General features: G+C 40.2%; 1 protein-coding gene across 2 annotated transcripts in view; it reads left to right on the top strand.

Moving 5' to 3' along the window:
- The window catches only part of LOC122655714 (TSL-kinase interacting protein 1-like), a 53,222-nt gene extending 32,638 nt beyond the window's left edge, over nucleotides 1–20,584 (top strand). For both annotated transcript variants that reach the window (XM_043850004.1, XM_043850006.1), the window contains exons 6-14: nucleotides 15,120–15,204; nucleotides 15,295–15,574; nucleotides 17,837–18,004; nucleotides 18,090–18,247; nucleotides 18,367–18,605; nucleotides 18,686–19,052; nucleotides 19,256–19,678; nucleotides 19,773–19,934; nucleotides 20,052–20,584. In XM_043850004.1, the coding sequence (XP_043705939.1) occupies nucleotides 15,120–15,204; nucleotides 15,295–15,574; nucleotides 17,837–18,004; nucleotides 18,090–18,247; nucleotides 18,367–18,605; nucleotides 18,686–19,052; nucleotides 19,256–19,678; nucleotides 19,773–19,934; nucleotides 20,052–20,285 (2,116 nt within the window). In that variant the 3' untranslated portion in view covers nucleotides 20,286–20,584. The remainder of the gene's footprint in view (nucleotides 1–15,119; nucleotides 15,205–15,294; nucleotides 15,575–17,836; nucleotides 18,005–18,089; nucleotides 18,248–18,366; nucleotides 18,606–18,685; nucleotides 19,053–19,255; nucleotides 19,679–19,772; nucleotides 19,935–20,051) is intronic.
- The last annotated feature ends 577 nt before the right edge of the window (nucleotides 20,585–21,161 follow it).

The raw sequence follows: 21,161 nt of genomic DNA, 5'->3' as shown, positions 1-21,161 counted from the left end.
TTTATTTTATTTCTAGGCATTTTACATCCGAATAAATGGAGCCTTAAAAATTCTTTCTGAATTAGAATGGCTCAAAAGGTTTCTTTTAGGTGTCTAATCCCCAGAGTGATTTCTCTTGCAACCTTTTGATTCTTTTCCTTCAGCTTTGTAATAAATCAGGATCTGAAAACAGTACCTGCAAAGTAGAAGCGAGAAGAGAGAATAGAGATAAAAAGAGAGAACAATGGGAGAAGAGAATTGTACCACAATATAGAAGAGAACTGTTCTCCTACCATGGACTATGTACCTTTATTTATAATGCTAGCTAACAGCAATAAACCCTTAGTAGGATTCCTATTTAGAGTACTAGTCTAACTACAAACAACAAAGGAAAAGAAACATAAGCATCTCATGATAGGGACCCCCCCCATCATGATCAACAACTAATCCTAATAGAAATAGAGTACTGCAGGGAGTACCACAGGGGATTTGACTACCATACCCTTGCAGTACACACACACACACACACACACACACACACATATATATATATATATATATACTCTAGTTTGGAACAATAAGAATAGATATTAAAAGCAACACCAGTCTTGAACATATAGAGCAGTTATAGCCGCTAGTAAGCACAGAGAGAACTTCATTCTGGAAGCACTAGTAGAGAAAAATCTGTGTCGAATAAATACAACCACTAACAAACAAAATATGCAGTAGAAAACACAAACCGTAATCCAAAATATCATAGCAACAACAGCAACATCATAAGCCCTTCTCAAGGAAGGCAGGTAGTAAGTAATGATCTTCACAAAGAAGACGTGGTAGTAATGATGTGACTAGTATAGATCACTTGATTAGAGATCTGATTAGTAAATATCAGACACTTGTGAGCCCCAAATAGAGGTCACAGATAAAATTGTAGCATAGGTTGCTGCGAACCAGGTAAAAGTGCAGTATAGGAGTAATAACATAAGGTTGTTGGGAACCAAGTAGCAGTATCAGGTTGCTGGGGACCAAGTAGTAGAATTAGATTGCTGGAGACCAGATAACTCAGCATAAGGTTGGTGGGAACCAGAAAAGAATGTTGTTGCTGAATACCACAAATAACTATCTTCATAAGATAACATTGTTGTTGAGGACACGAGCAGATGACCCGAACAGAAAATGATAATAATCTTCAGCTGATGACTTAAGCTGATAATAATAATAATCTTCAATCTCCCCCCTCACTTGTAGCATTACACGTGGACAAATAATTACAGAGAACGCAATAGAGAATATTCCACTATCATATGGCAACAATAGCCAGCATCACGAACGATAAGCATCTCATGAATCCCATAATCAAGAGCAAATAGTACCAATCTTCAGAAAAAAAAAAAGTGCAACCCCAAACTGAGGTTACCTAGGGCCTACCAAAGCAATTAAATTGCAAATATACGACCACTGGCAATTCTATAAAGTCTGCCCACACTTATGGGTCCAACCAAGCACAAGAATACTTAAAATATGTCAATAACAAGAGATAGTGGTAGTTCTGTAAATATATCAAGTTCTCAATGGGGAGTGGCATTACCATAGTTTATTTGGAATTCAATTATAAGCACAAGCCAAAGCCAAAGGGTAAACTTGGAATGGTAAAAAAAATAAGGGTAAAGGGTAATAAACTTAAGAAGGAAGGGTAATAAATAGAGGTAGTATGAAGGGGCAATCCTGGAATAATAAAATATAAAGATAAAGAATCATGGTTTCTTTAACCTCCCCTAAGAGAATATCAGTATGTCACTGGGAAAGGAAGTGCAGCAGTGTCAAAAGAGAGAAACTTCAAAATGGGAACAACAACGGTAGCATCGTCAACCTCTCGGTAGCATCTTCGAAAGAGGCAATCACTATTGATCAATTCCCCAAGAAATTTCAGGCAAAGGAAGGGACTCCAAACTTATGGGTTCTTCAGCAAACTAAGAACCACTGGTTGAAGAACTCGACAATACCAGAAATCGAAGAACCAAGAACAGCAAATCAATAAAACGACAGCAACATACGACAGTAGCAGAGAAAAGAACTGATTAGGGGATTTAGCAGAAAACCAGTGGAAAAAGAATAGATATTATAGCAGTCAGCATTGATGGCATTCAGCAAATCAGCAACTAGGGTAATGAACCAACGATAGCATTCAGCAACTTCGATCAGTAAATCAGGGGAAACCGACAATAGAACTGTAAAGAATCCCAGAACCTGTAACCAGTGCTAGGCAAAGAGAAGAGAAGATAGAAAGAGATGGAGAAGAAGAGAGAACTATGGGAGAAGGGCTGTGCGATAGAATGTGTATTCTACCGTACCAGCCAACATATATTTATATTAAACCAAAACAGAATTACAAAAGGAATATAACTCTTACCTAATTAAGCCTAAAGCCTAAAACAAGAAACTTAGACTAGGAAATTAACAATTAAAGACATAAATTAATAAAGGAAACCACGATAAGGGGACTCCCCCTATCGTGTTACATATCTTTTAACACTCCCCCTCAAGCTGGAGTATACACATATCAGAAGAAAGCTCCAGCTTGGACCAACAAGATCAAAAATGAAAGGCAGCACCAGTCTTGAACACATGTAGTCATAGACGCCAGCAAGCTCAAAGCAGCACTCCAATCAATAAATCCATCAACAATAGCTGTCCTAACAAATCCAATCAACAATAGCAACATGCCAACACCAAAAACTCTTCCCAAGGAAGTCAACAAAATGTAGCACCCAATGGCTACACCGAACGTCCTTCCCAATGAAGGCAATAAAATGCAAGTAGTAACCTGCTCCAACAAAGACAAACAAAAGTGCAACTCCAGTGGTTACACAAAAGCCCGTAAAAGTGCAGCTCCAGTGGCTACACAAAAGTCCACAAAAATGCAGCTCCAATGGCTACACAAAAGTCCATCTCGAGGGAGGCATGCCAACAATAATCAGACTCACTCTTGAGTCCCAAACACGTAAAAAGGTCTCAGATAAAATTGCTTGCAGTTGACACCTTCACAGACAGTAGACATCTTCAATCTCCCCCTCACGTGTAGCATTACACGTGAATAGATAACGACCAATAACATCTCAACAAATCTTATAAGCAAGACCACCAGCAAACAAGATCCCAATAAATTAATCTTCAATCAAGAGCAGCTACATATAATCGCCACTAAAAGAAACACCCCTCACGATAGTAACTAAAATCCCAAACCAATGCGATCTGGGGTCCACCAAAGCAAGATAATGGCAAATTTGTAATTAATCTATCAATCCCAATATATCCCAATCTTAAAATCCAACTATTGATCCACCCAAGAGAGGTAAAACATTAATACAAGGAAGTAGTGGCAATCTGGTAATTAACCAGAATTTTCAAGTGGCTCTTGGGTAGATAAATAGGGGAATGGCAGAATGGTCAATAACTCAAAGTTGAAAAAAAGAATTGCATAGGTGTAATTTTAACCAAATAGTGGAGGGTCAAATGATATATAAAAGCAAAGGACATAGAAGGAATTAGTATTTATAGATGGGGGACATACTTGGAAGGCATGGTAAAATATGGACATAAGGAGATAAGTAAAGAAGTGAGGGGCAAAAGAGGAAAACTAACTTTAAAAAAAGATGTGGACAGGAGACAAGAAGGTAACATGACTGTCTTCTTCTCCTTGACAGTCACGCAACCACCAAAGCAAACAAATGGCAAGAAAACAAACTCAAAGAAGAAACCCATTCATAATAGAAAACCTGAAAATCAAAGAATAGCAGTGGTCTCCCATTTTCAGCTTGAACCAGAGGCGGAACCTGGGAATTGATCATACCAATATCACTTCAGAAGGCTCTGGTAGGTCAAATTGAACCAAGAATCCAAGCAAACAACAACCAATCGAAGCACACAATAACCAATCTCAATTGCAATTCCAGCGAGACCAGAAGCAAATCGAAAAGGGATTTAGAAGCAACCAAATCTTTATGTTAACAAAACAGGAATTTCGTGAATGGCTTGAATGATCAATGAGATCAGTCAAGCTCTCTATTTATAATAATAATAATAAAAGAGATTACAAAGGGAAACATCGTTCACGACACCGTTCACGTGAACAGTGTCACAGCCCAAATTGCAATTCTACCCTTGTTCAAAAGTACATAAATAAAGCATAAATAAAATACCAAAAATACCTTTATAATATCGGGTAACACATCTCAACACTCCCCCTAAAGTTGGGGCATAGATATCACATATGCCCAACTTGACTAGACTAGGATAAAACAACTTCCCACTCAATCCTTTGGTGAAGACATCAGCTAGTTGATCTCCAGACTTCACAAAAGGGATACAAATCTGCCCACTCTCTAACTTCTCCTTGATGAAGTGTTTGTCAATCTCCACATGTTTGGTACGGTCATGCTGCACTGGATTGTGGGCAATGCTAATTGCTGCTTTGTTGTCACAGTACAACATCATTGGAAGATGAACAGATCCATGGATATCAAGGAGTAAACTCTGAAGCGACAGTAACTCACATATGCCCTGGGCCATAGCACGGAATTCAGCTTTAGTACTAGATCTTGCCACAACATTTTGCTTTTTACTCCGCCATATGACCAGATTTCCTCCAACAAAAGTACAATAGCCGGAGGTAGATTTCCTATCAGGGTTACCATCCTAGTCAGCATCTGTGTAAGCCTCAATGCGAAGATGGTCGTGAGGAGACAAAAGGATCCCCTTTCCTGGAGCTGACTTCAAGTAATGGTGAATACGAAGAACAACAGCCATGTGAGTGGAATAAGGATCATGCATGAACTGGCTCACAAGACTCACAACAATGGCAATATCTAGTCTGGTGTGGGAGAGATAAATCAGCTTGCCCACCAATCGTTGAAATCTGCCCTTATCAACAGGTTCACCATCCTTCTCTTGCAGACGGGTAGTAGCTTCCAAGGGAGTGTCACAAGGATGACAACCAAACAAACTAGTCTCTGATAGTAAATCTAGAACATACTTTCTCTGGGAGAGAAAGATGCCTTTCGGAGAACGGGCAACTTCAATCCCAAGATAATATCTTAGCTGTCCTAGATCTTTTATGTCAAATTCCGTCCCAAGAAAGCCTTCAGTGAGAAACTTCATCTCAGATCATTACTAGTCACAACTATGTCATCAACATAAACTATGAGAAGAGTGACATTTTCTCCCTTTCGCTTGATGAACAGAGTGTGATCAGCATTACTCTGTTTGTATCCACAGGAGACCATGGCTTTATGAAACCTACCAAACCATGCCCGTGGAGATTGCTTCAACCCATAGAATGCCCTTTTGAGCCTACAAACTTTCCCATGGGTCTTGTCGGAGGAAAACCCGGAGGAACATCCATATAAACCTCCTCTTCCAACTCCCCATGAAGAAATGCATTTTTACATCCAATCGCGTAGGTCCCACCAAAGTTGACAAGACAAGACAAGAAGACCGGACAGGTTCAACTTCGCAACAGGGGCAAATGTCTCCTGGTAGTCGATCCCATAAGTCCGAGCGAAGCCTCGGCCACAAGCCTGGCTTTATATCTATCCACTGCTCCATCCGGCTTCGCTGACAACAAATACCCATTTGCACGCGATGGTTTCTTACCCGAAGGAAGAACAACTAGCTCCCATGTCTCATTTTTAAGTAAGGCCGTCATTTCTTCCATCATGGCTGCTTTCCACTTTGGATCTGCAATCGCCTCCTGCCATTTCTGAGGAATTGAAACAGAGGAAAGAGAAGAAACAAATGCATGATAGGAAGGAGATAAAGCATCCTAGGAAACAACATTGGAGATGGGGTGTTGGGTGCATGATCTAACTCCTTTATGAACAGCGATAGGTAAGTCAAGGGAAGGATCCTTACCAGATGATGTAGCAGGGTTTGGATCTGGGTCAAGTGCAGACGATTGTGGAGGTGGTATGGTGGTGGTTGTAGTCTCAACATGTCCTGTGCGCTCCTGGGTATATACCTTATCAATAGGGATTTGACTGACTGGTCTAAGCTCCCCCTGAATAGGAGCCACTGTAGGAGCTGAAGTTCTGAGGGGCTCCCCACGAATAGAAGCCGGAAGAATAGCGACACTTCTTCAAAACCCCGATCCTGCTCCCCCCGAAGAGGTATCTGGGAATAATATGACAAGGACTCATGGAAGACAATATCCATGGAGACAAAAGTACGACGAGAAGGTGGATGGTAACACATGTATCCTTTCTGGGTCGCAGAATAGCCCAGAAAAATACACCGAATGCTTCGTGGATCAAATTTCCCATGAGGATGATGATTGGGGACATAGCAAACACAACCAAAAACTTTGGGGGGAACCACAAAGGAGGAGGAACCCTGGAGGAGATCAACGGGGGAACGACCATCAAGGATACGGGTAGGCACACGGTTGATGAGATAAGTAGCGGTAAGAATGGCAGCACCCCAGTAGTGAGAAGGAACCCGCCGTGCAAGCATAATGGCCCGAGCTACCTCAAGGAGATGTCTATTTTCCTTTCAAGCAATCCCATTCCGGCGGGTGTGTCAACACAATGGTCCGATGGACAATACCATGTGCAGCCAAATAAAGTTGGAACTCACCCTCCATGTACTCTCTGCCATTATCATCGCGTAAAGTGCACAAGGTGGCATTGAATTGGGTCTGAACCATACGATGAAAGAACTCAAAACAGCGGAAGATCTCACTTTTATGGCTCATCATGTACAAAGGGCACGAGTATAACAATCAATAAACGAGACAAACCATCGATGACCAAAGGAAGTACAACGGGCAGGCCCACACATCGAATGAACCAAAGCAAAAGGAGACTCACTTCTTTTATTTAATGAAGAATAATCGAACGAGTCTGTTTGGCCAAAACACAAGCCTCACATAAAAACTCATTCCTATTACAATGTGAATCAAACGCTGAAACAAAAGAGACAAAGTACTAAGGGATGGATGACCAAGTCGATAAAGTGCGAGAGATGAAGGTCAGGGACGAGGTGGATGTAAATAATGAGCTATAGAGAAGCCGAATGCAAAGTAGAAGGCTGACCCGGTCAAGTAAGTAGAGACCACTCCGCATCTTACCACCCCTAATCGTGCGCCCGTCTCCTGATCCCGTATGACACAATGAGAAGGGAAAAAGTCATTTGCAATTCAGTCTCTAGTTAGACTACTAATAGAGAGAAGGTTGGTAGAAAAGGACGGAACATGCAAAACAGATTTTAATGAAAGGGTAGGTGCGCAGCGTATGGAACCCTTCCCATTAATAGGAGAAAGGGAACCATTAGTTAGTCAAACACTGTCTTTGCCAGAAGATGGAGAATAAAGATGAAATACATGGGAGGAGCTAAATCCTGTGGTCGGCATCGGAATCTATAATCTAAGGACTGGATACAGCCGATGCACACAGCTATTATCGATCGGAGTACCGAGGCAAAATTAGAACAAGGAGGGGCAGCAAAGGTGATGCCGTAGTGGAGGCACCTAGGAAGAGGCCCGTAGCATGCGACGGAAAGCTAGGAGCTCATCCCGAGTAAGCCCAATGTCGATGAAGGGGCAGCAAAGCAGAGTAGGAGAATCAGCCATATGAGCCTTGGGCTTAAACTTCTCCACGGGCTTTCTTTTCCTCAAAATCAGCAAGCTTCCCATGGAGCTTCCAAAGATTGAGCCTTAGTATGATAGAGCCATTACGGTGTTCACACTTGGACAGACCTTTAGGGATAGCAAGATACCACCACTCGGAGTGGTAAGAGAAGGAGTATTGGAAGCAACTTGCAAGGCGGATCGATCAACAGTAGAGGAATGCAGCATAGCAGCCTGACGAGATTCCTCATTATGAACCAAGACAAAGGCTTGCTCTAGGGATGGAAAAGGGGACTGCCCAAGTACTTGCACCCGAATAGGATCAAACTCCATATTTAGTCGAGGCAAAAAATCTTAGACACGTATTTTGTCAACGTGTTTGCGGAAGGCAGCCAGATCAGTAGCAGTAGAGGGCTGATAGTCGGAGTAATGATCCAATTGTTGCCACATGTTCTTGAGGGCAGCATAGTATTTGGAGATAGAGAGCTCCTGTTGGGTAGTGGCATTTGCCTTCTTTCTAATCTCGTAGACCTGTGCATCATTCCCCGTGCGACCATAAGTCTCTTTGGCACCATTCCAGATAGTATGGGCTGTGTCCAGTAGAAGAAAATTGTCTGAGATGTCCCCTTGCATAGAATGGATCAAGTAGGACATTACCATCGCATCATTAGATAACCACTTGTTGAGCTGAGAACCCTCTTCCATTGGTTTAGTTGTTGTCCCAAGAAGATGGGCAGTGAAGCCACGACCAGCTACTGCCAAATAGGTAGACCGAGACCACTTCAGATAGTTAGAGCCATCAAGTTTGATTGGGGCAGCAAGGGGAAGAAAATCAGTCCGGGGCTGACCATCAATGCCAGAAGAGGCCGAAGAAGAATCTGAACCAGTCATTGCAGCAGGTAACCAATCTTCAATGAAGCAGCAAACAGCCAAAAAATATCCAAAAAAAATTCTGGAATTGACCCCCAATAGAAGAGGGCTGTATTGGAGCAAACAATCTCAGATATGTAGGCTGGGAATGATGTCGAATGAAGGCATCAAGGGTGCCAATCAGATGCAGCAGGAACCAGCAGCCCAACCCCAAGATCGATTAATGCCAGGGCTTTGAAAAAAACCCTGAGAAGAGAGATCGACAAGGGGCTGGGGTCTTCAACCAATCTGAGGAAGTGAATAGGGGCTGAGAACAATATCAAATAAAGATCCCACAATAGAAGATGCAGCCGAAATAGATGTAGAGGCCTGATCTCCAAAAAAAATAGGAATCTTCAAATCGCAAACAGTTCTTCAGCTCCACTCGATCCAAAAAAGAGGCATAAAAAAGGAGGTATGTTGGGGCAGCAGCTAGATCATTACGATCACCTCAGTAGTGCTGCCCTGATGGGAGAAGAAGAACCAAAAAAAAGGAAGAAAGAAGAAGGGAAGAAGCTCGATGGAGGGAAGGAGAAAAAAAAAATCGAAGAGAGGGAGGTGGGTTTTGAAAACCTAGATCAGAGTGTATTTGGCTTTGATTCCATGTTAACAAAACAGGAATTTCGTGAATGGCTTGAATGATCAATGAGATCAGTCAAACTCTCTATTTATAATAATAATAATAAAAGAGATTACAAAGGGAAACACTGTTCACGACACTGTTCACGTGAACAGTGGCACAGCCCAAATTACAATTCTATCCTTGTTCAAAAGTACATAAATAAAGCATAAATAAAATACCAAAAATACCCTTATAATATCGGGTAACACATCTTAACACTTTATCCTTCAAGAGACGCAACCAGGGAAATAACCATCTTCAACCACGACCGACAGCCTTGCTATCGAGAACCAATACCTTTCCAGATGCAAGCTCGATTCCAAAAACCCCTAGACAGTAACCCACAAATTCCCCATCCAAGCACGAAGCAGCAAAAGTATGGCAGCAAAATCAATTCAACCATAGCACATATTGAAACACTTAGCAACAAGATTAGTGGTGTTGCTATCGAATCAGATTGAAGAAACACTTAGCAGAACCTAGCAGCAGAACAACCTTCAGTCTACAAACGATAGTAGTATATTTTCAATCGTCTCAATATACGAAACCCTTGTTCAGGAACAGTAGAAATACTTGATCACTCTCAATAGCAGTAGCAGCAGCAAATCGATAGGCACATGCTTCATCATACAAGAATCTTCATTGAAACCAAACGAATCTAGAAAACTAAAAACGGCTCTCAAACCGGCAACTGGTTATAGCTCTGATACCATGTAAAGAATCCCAGAACCTGTAACCAGTGCCAGGCAAAGAGAAGAGACGATAGAAAGAGATGGAGAAGAAGAGAGAACAATGGGAGAAGGGCTGTGCGATAGAATGTGTATTCTCCCGTACCAGCCAACATATATTTATATTAAACCAAAACAGAATTACAAAAGGAATATAACTCTTACCTAATTAAGCCTAAAGCCTAAACAAGAAACTTACTTAGACTAGGAAACTAACAATTAAAGACATAAACTAATAAAGGAAACCACGATAGGGGGACTCCCCCTATCGTGTTACATATCTCTTAACAAGAAGCAAGTAGACATCAACGATAGCATTCAGCAACTTCGATCAGCAAATCAGCAGAAACCAGCAATAGCAGCAAGTAGACATTGACAATAGCATTCAGCAGTAGCAGTAGCAGTAGCAGCAGAGGATGAATCGATTCAGGTATGATTCATTATAAAAATACTTCAATCTTCATCGAAACCCTAGTTCTTCTTCTATCAACTAGGGTTTCACAAATAGGAATGGACAGCGTAGGTGGTTGTACACAAACCAGAACCGTGAATGACTCTCAAAACAGATACTAGTTACAGCTCTGATACCATGTAATGTAACAAATCAGGATCTGAAACCAGTACCTGCAACGTAGAAGAGAGAATAGAGATAGAAAGAGAGAACCATGGGAGAAGAGAATTGTACCACGATAAAGAAGAAAACTGTTTTTCTACCATGGACTATGTACCTTTATTTATAATGCTAGCTAACAGCAACAGACTCTTAGTAGGACTCCTACTAAGAGTACTAGTCTAACTACAAACAACTAAGGAAAAGAAACATAAGCATGTCACGATCGGGACACTCCCCCTATCGTGATCAATGACTAATCTTAATAGAAATAGAGTACTGCAAGGGATTTGACAACCATACCCCTGCGGTACATGTACACAACTTAACAACCTTCTTCTTTGATGTATGATTTATGCAAAAACCCAGTCCTGTGGATGATGGATAATGTCCCATTCTATTACTGATATTTCTTATATTTAGGATCAATTAATAGAGGGTATGGAGAAAGAAATAAAGATACCAATAGAAAATTTAAGTTCAAAGAAGTTCTATTAAGCAAGTTGAAATTTGAAGAAAAGTGCTATAACTGATTGGGAGAGAACCAACATCTTTCAATTCTTTTCAGGGGCATGTTGCATGAACAGCCAGAGAAGTAACTGGAATTAAGAAATCTCATGAATAGAATGAGGTACCTGAGAAAGTATCAAGGAAAAATGTTTTTTGACAGTAAAACTAGCAGTCGTGCTGTAATTTGATTCCTAAATCCATCTAAGTGTCTAATATTACCATAGTACTTTTTATGTAGAATTTTGTTTAAATGATACTGAATGAACTCCAAATATGTGTCAAAATTATGTGCCTCACAGCACATAAGGTGACCTGTCAGCTTCGACCTCAAGGGGTGCTTGGCAACTATGCTAGTGAGTGATTAGCTCCTCTCCCTCCCCACCCCCCTCCCAACCTTTTGGAAAAAAAAAAAAATTAAAGGGAAAGGAAAAGCAAAACCAAAACAACTTAAATGTCTTCTCTAACTCAACTCCTAAAAAAAGGGCGTACCGAGTACATGAGGCTCCTGCCACTGCAGGTTCTGGGGAGGGTCATAATAGACGCAGCCTTACCCCCGTTTCGTGGACAGGCTGTTTCCTGACTCGAACCCGTGACCACTAGGTCTCAATGGAGCAACTTTACCGTTGCACCGAGGTCCGCCCTCTTCTAACTCAACTCCTAGTTTAATTAAAATCTACATTGTAGAAAGCCCATGCAGCATAATCATTTGCAAGTAAATTGAACATAAATTTCCTGAAATAGCTTGGAATTACAACATCTTTCGAATTTCATTGGGGAGGTATTTAAATATTCTTTGAAGCTGTGCCAAAATCATACAGATGGACAATTTTTGACCTTCCAAAAGTTGACCCAAAAAGAAGTGGTTGAATATGTGATATGATGGCCCTCTCTTTCCCCCAAAAAAATTGTCCATCTGACACTGCACATACTCAACCTCCTTATGTTGAATATGGACATCCCAAAGCACAGAAATCATTAATTGAAGCTGGAGCATCATTTTATACTCAAAATTGCAGCCTTTAATCTCTAAGTTGGATGATCTCACCTTTTTTTTTTTTTTTTTTTTGAGCCGAGGGACTTGTAACTTTAAGAGCTCAATTTCCTCACAGTGCCTGTCCCATGGAATTCTGTTTTTGGATGATAGTGGAATGTAGAATTGTACGACCATAGGACTCATGCCGCAGCAAATATTACGGTCCAGGATGCTTCAATGAATCATAGTATAATATGGTGAAATAGAGCCTGTGGTGAGATTATAATCAAGAAATGTAGCCTTGTTTGCTAATTGTTTTGGTGGTATGCTGAGGAAGAATCTAGTATATTTAGAAAAGGTGATTACTAAAAAAGTACAGGTTGACATATGGGTGGGAAGCCGATCAAGTGATTAGTGGTCATGGAACAGGATTCTGAAAGGCATAAATAGACATGTTGAGTGATTACTCTTGGCATATGTCTTGTGATTGGCAATGGTACCTCGATTTTGTTTTGGAATGACAAGTAGTCTGGTAATCCAGACTCAAAGATCAGTTTCCTGCATCGATAGAGCAGGTTTTAAAAAAAAAACAGCATGGTTTTTTACTAAGCGAGTAAGCGGTTCAATTAGGCAGTGTTTGTTCAGAGGACCTTTAACTAATTGAGTTTTGAGACCTATCCAACTGCGATGCTTATTTGGTTTAACCTTATTACTACTTCCATTGGGCCCTTGTGTTGGATATACACAATTGATCAACATTGACTACTTGATGTTTATGAAAAAGATAGTGAGTTATTGGATCACTTATTTATTGCTCATTTGCTGTGAGGTTTGGCAACTTCAATATTAGTTGGGTTGCCCTAATAATATGGAAGATTTGTTGCTTTTGGAAAGAGCAAGTATCCTTTGGAGGCTATTGCCAGCAGCAATTTGCATGCCAATTTAGATAAAAGGAACTGTAGAGCGTGCTTATAAAACAGTCCAGTGAATAAAAAAATTCTATACTGTTGGTCTCACTAATTAAAATAGTTTATGGGGGAGGGGTTAACTCATTTGGATCCTCAAGGAAGGTTAGGCCTTCTCTGAATGATTTTTCTTTTACTTTTGTTTAGCAGTCTTGTATGGTCCATGAAACTTTAGCCTTGTCTAGTTCTTCCCCTCCCCCCCCCCCCCCTTTTAATGAAATTCTTGCTTTACCCCATCCTTCCTCCCCCCCCCTCTAAATAAGGAAGAACAAGAAATGTGTTCTTTATGTAGATTTCAGTTGATTGAATTCCCAATCTGATCCAAAAGTCCAAAATAGTAAATTTTGTCAGACATACCATGGAAGTATTTTGGCCATAATTCTCCCGAATCACATTTTTTCGCAAAATTGTCGGTTTGGTGAATAGGTAATAGAAAATTTGCCCCAATGACATCAATAACATGGTTATTGACTCCCTGAAATAAATTAGCAAAGGGCTAGACATAGTTGTCAAGGCGGCAAAGCAGTGGAGGGGTGTCTAAGTGCTTAGGCGACCAAGGTGCCCAAGTGTTATTTTTTATTTCCCCTCTTTTCTAACATTATTTAGTATGCTACAATATGTACCTTATATCACAAAAAATCAACATTAAGCCACATCAAGTCGTCAAAAATCAACATTAAGTCACATCAAGTCATCAGAAATCAATATTAAGCCACATCAAGTCATCAAAAACCAACATAGAAATAGAAGACAACAGAACTAAAGAAGCAAGCTATTGGGAGTTTGAAACAATCAAAACAGAAATTTGGTTTATGTTCTTGGAATTGGTCATTTTCAGTTATACCTAGTCTCACATTTGGTTTATATTGTTCTTAGAAAATATGATCTTATCAATAAGTAATTAACCTGCTTTCGATTTAGAGAAATGTTCTTGTTCTCTAATAAATTTGATTGATCAAATGATTTTATTTTTATATGGGACTTTTTGTATTAGGTAGAGCACAAAACCAGCTTTCCAACAAATTCAAGATTGCTTAAATTTGATTTATATTGAAGGAGTTATGTTCCGGTCAAACCTTGTTTGGTGTGCACGAAAGCTGTCAAAATTGGTCTGAATGAAAATATTTTTTTAGATATCAAAACAACTGAATATTTTACCGCACTTATGGTTTTTAACAATGTTTTACCATATTAAGATTTATGGAATTTTTAGATTTGAGAAAAACCCATGCATTAGAAAGTTGAAAATTTCACCTACCGCCAAAAATTGAAAATCCAGTTTTTGTTCTTGAACTGGGGGGTTGACTGTTCATCCTTTTAGAATTTTTTTTAACTATTTTTATTAGATTCAAATGGGGGGTATTTGCCTATTTATGAATAATATCGTAAGTAAATATAAAAACATTTACTTAAATGATATTTGGCATAAATAAGTACCAAAACCTGCTTCAATACCAATTAAACTAGTGCAAGGCGCCCTACAATAAGGCGGCAGACGCCTAGGCGACGCCTTGACATGACTTAACTCAGATGATTGAAATTAGAATAAATAAGACTGAGAACTGGAAGTTTGGCGTATAACTCAAATTCACGTACAAAAATAAATAAAATTGGCCGAACTAATATTTGATATGAAGCAAAATATAGCCAAATAAAATATCCCTGTCATCATGGAGATTTGTACATGGAAGCCCAGATGTGGTTATTTGGCCACCTGGTATGGTATGGCGTGCCCTAGAGCTTAGAGGGTGCACTGGACTGAATTGTTGTTCCTCACTGGGTCGTGCCTGAAAATTGACTTGTTGCTGCCTTGGTCCGGCCTATCTTCTGCCCATGCATCAGGTTTCCTCAAATGTAATGTGTTGGACAATTTTCTCTTCTTTAGTTCTCTGTCTTTGTTTTGTATCTTTATTAATCAGGCCATATATTTTGGTTCTGTATATCAGCTTTATAAGGAAAACACATCAGCTTTGGTGTGCATTACTGGTATTACCAATTTATTCCATTGTACTTGTTAATTTTGTTTGGAAACTTGATGCTTGGATTAGTTGCTTGTCTTACACTTTTATCCATTCTTCTAATAATTTACATTTCCATGCTAATTATTATACCCTGTACATTTTAGAGCGGACATAATTTGTTTGGTTATGGAGTAACTTGAACTGGTGTGGGATTGCCTTCATGTCTTCATTGGTGTTGCAGGTGGTCATTGTTGGAAAAGTATAGCTGCAAAGCCTCTAAGCTTCACTTGAAACCTAGAAGATTTAAGATATTCATAGAGGCATTGGTTAGTTGAATCACTACATTCCTTACATACTTAACTATAAATCTGGTCAATTTGGCTTTGCTGGATTAACCAATTTTCATTGCCATAAAGGAACACCAACTCTTGAAGGATCAGAAAAAGAACGTAAGGAGACGACCTGTGCAAGGTGAAAATTGTCAACCTGGATCCTCGATGACTGTTCTACTTCACAGTAAGGCCCCAGGACAGGATACTCGTTCAGTTAAAGTTGTTGTTGACAGCCAAAACATTCAAAGAGTTGGATCAGGAAAAGGGTCTTCCATGAAGCGCAATACGAGTACTGGCATTAACCGGATCAACAACAAATGTGATTCCCCTGCCCTGAGAACAGCAAGGCAACGGCGAAAAACAGGTTACTATTTTACAAAATTATATTGTATCGCTTTTTTTTTATTTTAAAAGTATTTGCATTATTAGCTTTCTTGAAATACTGGATGGTCTGATGGCCTTCACAAAGCCTTTTGTTCCCTAAAGCTTTTTGAAAATTAATGGTAATCTCTTTTCAGTAAGGGACTGTTATTAATGGCTGCTGACTGCTATTGTCATGGAGATGGTATTTCCTCCCCCTGGAACTAAAAAATGGTGCAGGGTGTAGAATAATAATAATTGATGCTGAGGCTTTGAATCTTGGGGAGATCCCATGGACCATTCTCTCCTGCTTGCTTATGAAAGGGAAGGGTAAATGCTTCTGAAAGTGTATTGATGTGCCCCCTCAGTCCCTAGAATTGTTACAAACAAAAAAAAAAGGTCCCTAGAACTGCCTTTTTTCTTTCGGGTGGGTGTTTGGGGTCCTTGTCCCAGAGAAAGCATTCACCCTTGAAAGTTGATTTCCCAAAGCTGTCAATTTTGTCCCCTATGTACTGCGTTTCTTTAAATGTTTGGGCTTATTTGAAAAGAAATGCTCTCTGCATATATACGTATATAGTCCAAAAACTGCCTAAACCTTCCTACTTTAATCAGGCTTTCCTGCCACCATTCCTGTACCTGCTCCACTTTTACGGGACATTTGCTTCTAAGTGGCTAGATTATTGCTTTGACACGGCTAGAAGCTAGCTTGAAATGTGAAGAAGAGATTGTGTAGTAAGAGTATGAAACCAGTAGGATGCTCTCAATTGCAACAAAGAGAAATGGGAAAAGCTGTTTTGTGGCACTTGCTGACTCAGCTTTAGACAACGATGCTGTCTTGTTGGCTTCGGATGGACTCACATGTCCTACTCCCTTGAGGAGTGATCACCCTTTTTTTCTACCAAAGGTTTTGATTCTCTGACCGCTAGAGGATTGAAATCCCTAAGTTTTGTCAATAATCAAGAATTTTCCACTTATAAAGAGTTGGAGCTGAGAATCTTGAATGGAGATGGAAGATGCATCAAGACTCTGCAGGGAGAAGGATTGGTACCTTTGGACAATGGTCCAGGGCTGTAGTATAACCTCTCTTGGCTGCAGATAGGCCGTGTCACCTACCATTCATTTGGGGTAGTTAATGTTTTTAATACATTCTGATGATGATCTTGGCAAAAGATAGTGCATGCTGATCTTTCATTGTTAGTGGCCTTTCCGTCCCTGTCTTTTCTCGGTAACTAAAAAGATGCATTCTCCCTAATCAGTTGAACCTGGATGGTTGGATTTTCTTTCAACTATATTGTTCCATTTATAGATGAAAGGTGTTCTTCTAGACTTTGGGCACTGAGCAAAGCACTTGTTTGAAATGTATTTGATCCCAAGACTGCTGTGTTGGGATAAACCACATGAGAAATAGTAAGATAAGTTTTGGCTCCGGTGAGAATCCCAAGTTTGGTGGATATCCTGAATCTGGGTGGGAGGCTTCATTCTGATTGAGCTCAAGGTGGAAAGTGAAGAAAAGTGGAGACAGTACAGTGTGGTTCATATGCCATGGTTGCTCTGATTGGTCGAGTCATGAGTATGAACCGTTGTGGTTAATCCAATGTCCAAAACAATTGCTCCACATATTTGTTACTTAGCCTACACCCAAGTCCTCGTCATCAAATTGAATCACCATTATCTCCATAAAAGCCTCCATGTCCCCCTATTTAAAAGTCATTCCATGAAAAAATAATACAAATATTTAATTCCCAACACCACTTGGTACATTGCTATGCCTATTCTCTGTGCCAAGGTTATGGTACATTGCAATTCAGGAAAGTGTTTACCACCTTTGCTAATTCTGTATTTGTTTTTTTTTTCTTTATATCTGTTGGTTAAATTCTAACAATAGAGTTTATCTTAGTAGAAAAAATAGAGTTTTTGTTATTCACAACCTCTGGCAAGCACCTTATCTGGCCAGTATGGTTTCTATAAATCTGAGATGAAAGTGCACAACCATTAAATTTGAGCAAGAAAAGATTAGGTCTCCATTTAAAACAGTTCATTCTATTATTCTTCTAGTACTGTTTTCCCTACTTGGAATGTTCTTATCCTTCCAACCTTTGCCTTTTTTGGTTTATCAATGGTCATATATTCATTTTTCCTTAATGAATTGTCTAATTTCCTCAGATTCTGCCATACCAATTCCTCTGGTACTGTTTCTTTTTCAAATGTGGGTGCATTATACCAAAAAAGATCAGGTTCAATGTACAATTTGTTTAATGTCTAATAGGTCCTGCCTCATCGGCTGCATACAAGAGATGGGAAAAGGCTGCAATTGCTGGGGTTTCATTGGTTGCAGATGCTGCTGAGCATTTGGAGCGGACAACTGACAAAAAGGTCTCCCCTGACCAGAGAACATTGGACGAGTCATTCCCTCGGCTAGTGGTTGTTCCCAATGGTATGTTCTTGGAAGGGGATGAAAATGTAATTAAAATGGTAAATTGATCAGCAATTCCTGAATCTGTTCTATTTAATTTTACCAGGGCAAAAGGGCATTGAGTCTGTTGGGAGGGATCTGCCTCCATTGCCTATATCAGCATGTTCACACTATCAGGTTAGAGAGACCTGTGGACAAGCATCTGTGAAACTCAAGCTCCAGTTGTTTCCAATTGATGAAGGTACTAGAAGAGCTTTGGAAAAGGTAAAATAGAAAGAAGGATGAAAACAGACATAATCTTGTAATGAGATTTTAACAGAAGAACCATAATAAGACAACAATTGACATGCTCTTCTTTTTTTTTTTGTTTTTTTCCATCACAGGATGAGCATAATCCACACTTGGAGCTCACTGTTAGTGCACGAAAGAAGATATCATCGGTTCTGGATCATCTCAACCGCAAGTGGGGAAATTCAAGCATAGCTTCAGGGGAGCTGATTCTTTTCCCATACAATGTTCAAAGGGAAAACCTGGGGGGTTATCAGAGATGGACGCAGGACACCATTGCTTGTGCGGCAGATGTATATGCGAGCGTAGGAAATCCCTCGGTTTTTCGCTTAAGGTTCTTTCTTCGTTCTCACTATTTTGATACCAAATAGGTAGTGAATAACATGGTTACTGATTACCAGTTTCTCTTTCAAGGTATGGTTGGTTCTGCAATACCGAACTTGAAGCTGTGACGTTTCAAGCATCTTCAACATCTATCCATTTTCAGGAGGATAGGAGTATGAATGTATCTGAAAGAAAGGAGCAAAGTTTGAATGCAAAACCGCAACCTGCACCTCTTAGCCATCACCACTCCGAGCAGCTTTCGGAGTGTCCAAAGGACCAGCCCTCTCCAATGATGGAGAGCACTTCTCATATGCCTTCATATACTGATTTGTCTGCGGGGATGACTGGTTTTGCTATTACAGAACCTGAGAACAATCTTCAGGTGTCCTTGATTAATTCATCATGCTTTATAAAGGAAAGAGGAGGTGGAAATATGAGGAGAACATGGGAGGATTTGGTACGTTTCTCTCCCCTCAGGGGCTATAACCTACATAGTTTGGGATGTCAGTGGGGCATCCTGTATCAATTTTTAAAGATTTGTTATATATTATTTTTGTTTTAATGAGTCATAGTGGGTTGTGGTGTGGGGTAAAGGAGTACAACTAGATGCATTTCTCATTGACACTCTGTTTCTTAAGTTTTTTACTTCATTGTATCTAGGATAACAATCCCAGAATGGGCAACGGTACCTCATTGTCGGCTGGGGAGTGGGCTGATAGCCTAACCAACGTAAGCATCGGAGAACTACTCTCAGAGGGGTCTCGTGCCATAGAATCCACCTCTATTGACCAGCCTACTGAAGGAGGCTCTCAGTATCTTCAGCAGATTCCTTTCAGTTGTGATTCATTTGATGCTGCCATTGCTGCTCATATATCTGGTCATCAAGACAGGTCTGGCCTACTAATGGGCCAGGTGTGCCATTCATCTTCCATCTGGGATGCTGAAGAAACATGTGATGGCTTCTCATTTCAAAAGGTTGCAGCCTTAAATCATGAGGCTCCAAGCCCCCGCGGAAATGTTTCTTTGGGGGCATGCCAACCAAGCAGCAATACAAATTCAATGAGTTCCAGAGGCTTAGTTGAGGTTTTACTTCCTCTGACATTGCCTATAATTATGCTCGCTCTTGCTTGTCAGTGCAGAAGTTGATACACAAGCTGAAACTCAACCTTTTTTGTAGGAGTTGCCCAATGAAGAGTACTCGGCTGATTCTGGTTGCAAAGGTGAACCCATGGAACCCATGGATAACTTCGAGCCGGGCACACATACCCCTGATGATGCTGCAAAGGATTTTGGCCCTGACAACTCAAAGGATTTGAATGCATTAACGGATATATATTGGGTATTAGATTCTTTTCTTGAAAGCCTGTTTTCTCAGCATCACCTCTTTTCTTGCAAGGGGATCCTGAGGATGATCATCTGATTTCATATTTCTTTTGTTGCATATTACAAATTGCAGCCAGATTCGTTGGGGCCATTAGATTTGGATGTACCTTCATCTAGATACCATGCCCAAGATCCTATGTTTGCTGATAGCATAAGCCTCAGTGGATTGAATCGTTTGATAGCCAGCAGTCTGGATGCATTTCACAACTGCTCTTTCTTCAGCTTGGATAAGAAAGAACTGTCATCGACAGGTGAAGCACGTGCAACCTCCTCGTTTTCAGATTACAAAATTGGTGGTGAAGTTTAAGACTTACCAATCTGGAAGCTGTTGATATGACATACTTGGGCTCCCCCAAAAAAAAAATTCCATACCAACCAAAGTGAGCTGATGATTGTTGAAGCATGAGATCTTTTTGTTTTTTTTTCTAATGGGGACTGGTGATTGGAGAAGATTTAAGGTGCCTTCTCCTGAATGAGCTCATCGATGGGGTTACAAGCATCTGATGAGATCCAACTGAATCTGCATTTAGGTGCAATCAAAACTTCCTGCTCAAGAATCCGGCCCTCTGTACAAAATGATATGAAAAGGTGTAGGCATATTGTTTTCATTTTTTTTTTTTTTTGTTGTTTTTGAACAAAAATCTTTTAGACTTTGAAACAATGGCTGATGAATGCAGGCCCATGCGTACATCCAAAAATTGTACATAGACCAAATTAAGTTCTCTGGGGAAGTTAAATCCTTGTCTAATAATTCATACTTTCTGTTGGTTTGAACCCTTACTTTCCTTGCTTGAGCACTTGTTTTTCCATTAAATTCCTCAAATCCCTCATGATATCCCCACCAAGTCTTAATCTCACTCAACATATCGATGCTGCAACTGTTGTCCTCTATGCAACTCCAACCGCTAATCTTCAACTAGAAACAGGTGTGGTTTCTCCTTGGAGTTGCAGAAGGGTGAGCAGCTCTAGCTGCCATTGCTGTTCTCTATATAACCCCAACTGTTGTGTGAAACCTAGCTAAATTTAGTGGAATTCTGTTGGAACCGCCCAACGCCATGTTGAAGCCCTATAGCTGTTTTCGTGCTTTCTCAGGTTGAGTTTTTTTTATTCAGATGAACAAAGGGTATCTCTCCTAGTCGATTGAAGTATTACTACTAGTGAAGAACACTGCTTTTTATTTTGG

Source organism: Telopea speciosissima, chromosome 3, assembly GCF_018873765.1.
Source record: "Telopea speciosissima isolate NSW1024214 ecotype Mountain lineage chromosome 3, Tspe_v1, whole genome shotgun sequence".
Lineage (NCBI taxonomy): Eukaryota > Viridiplantae > Streptophyta > Magnoliopsida > Proteales > Proteaceae > Telopea > Telopea speciosissima.
Note: the sequence above shows the minus strand (reverse complement) of the source record. Positions and strands in the feature narration are given on the sequence as shown.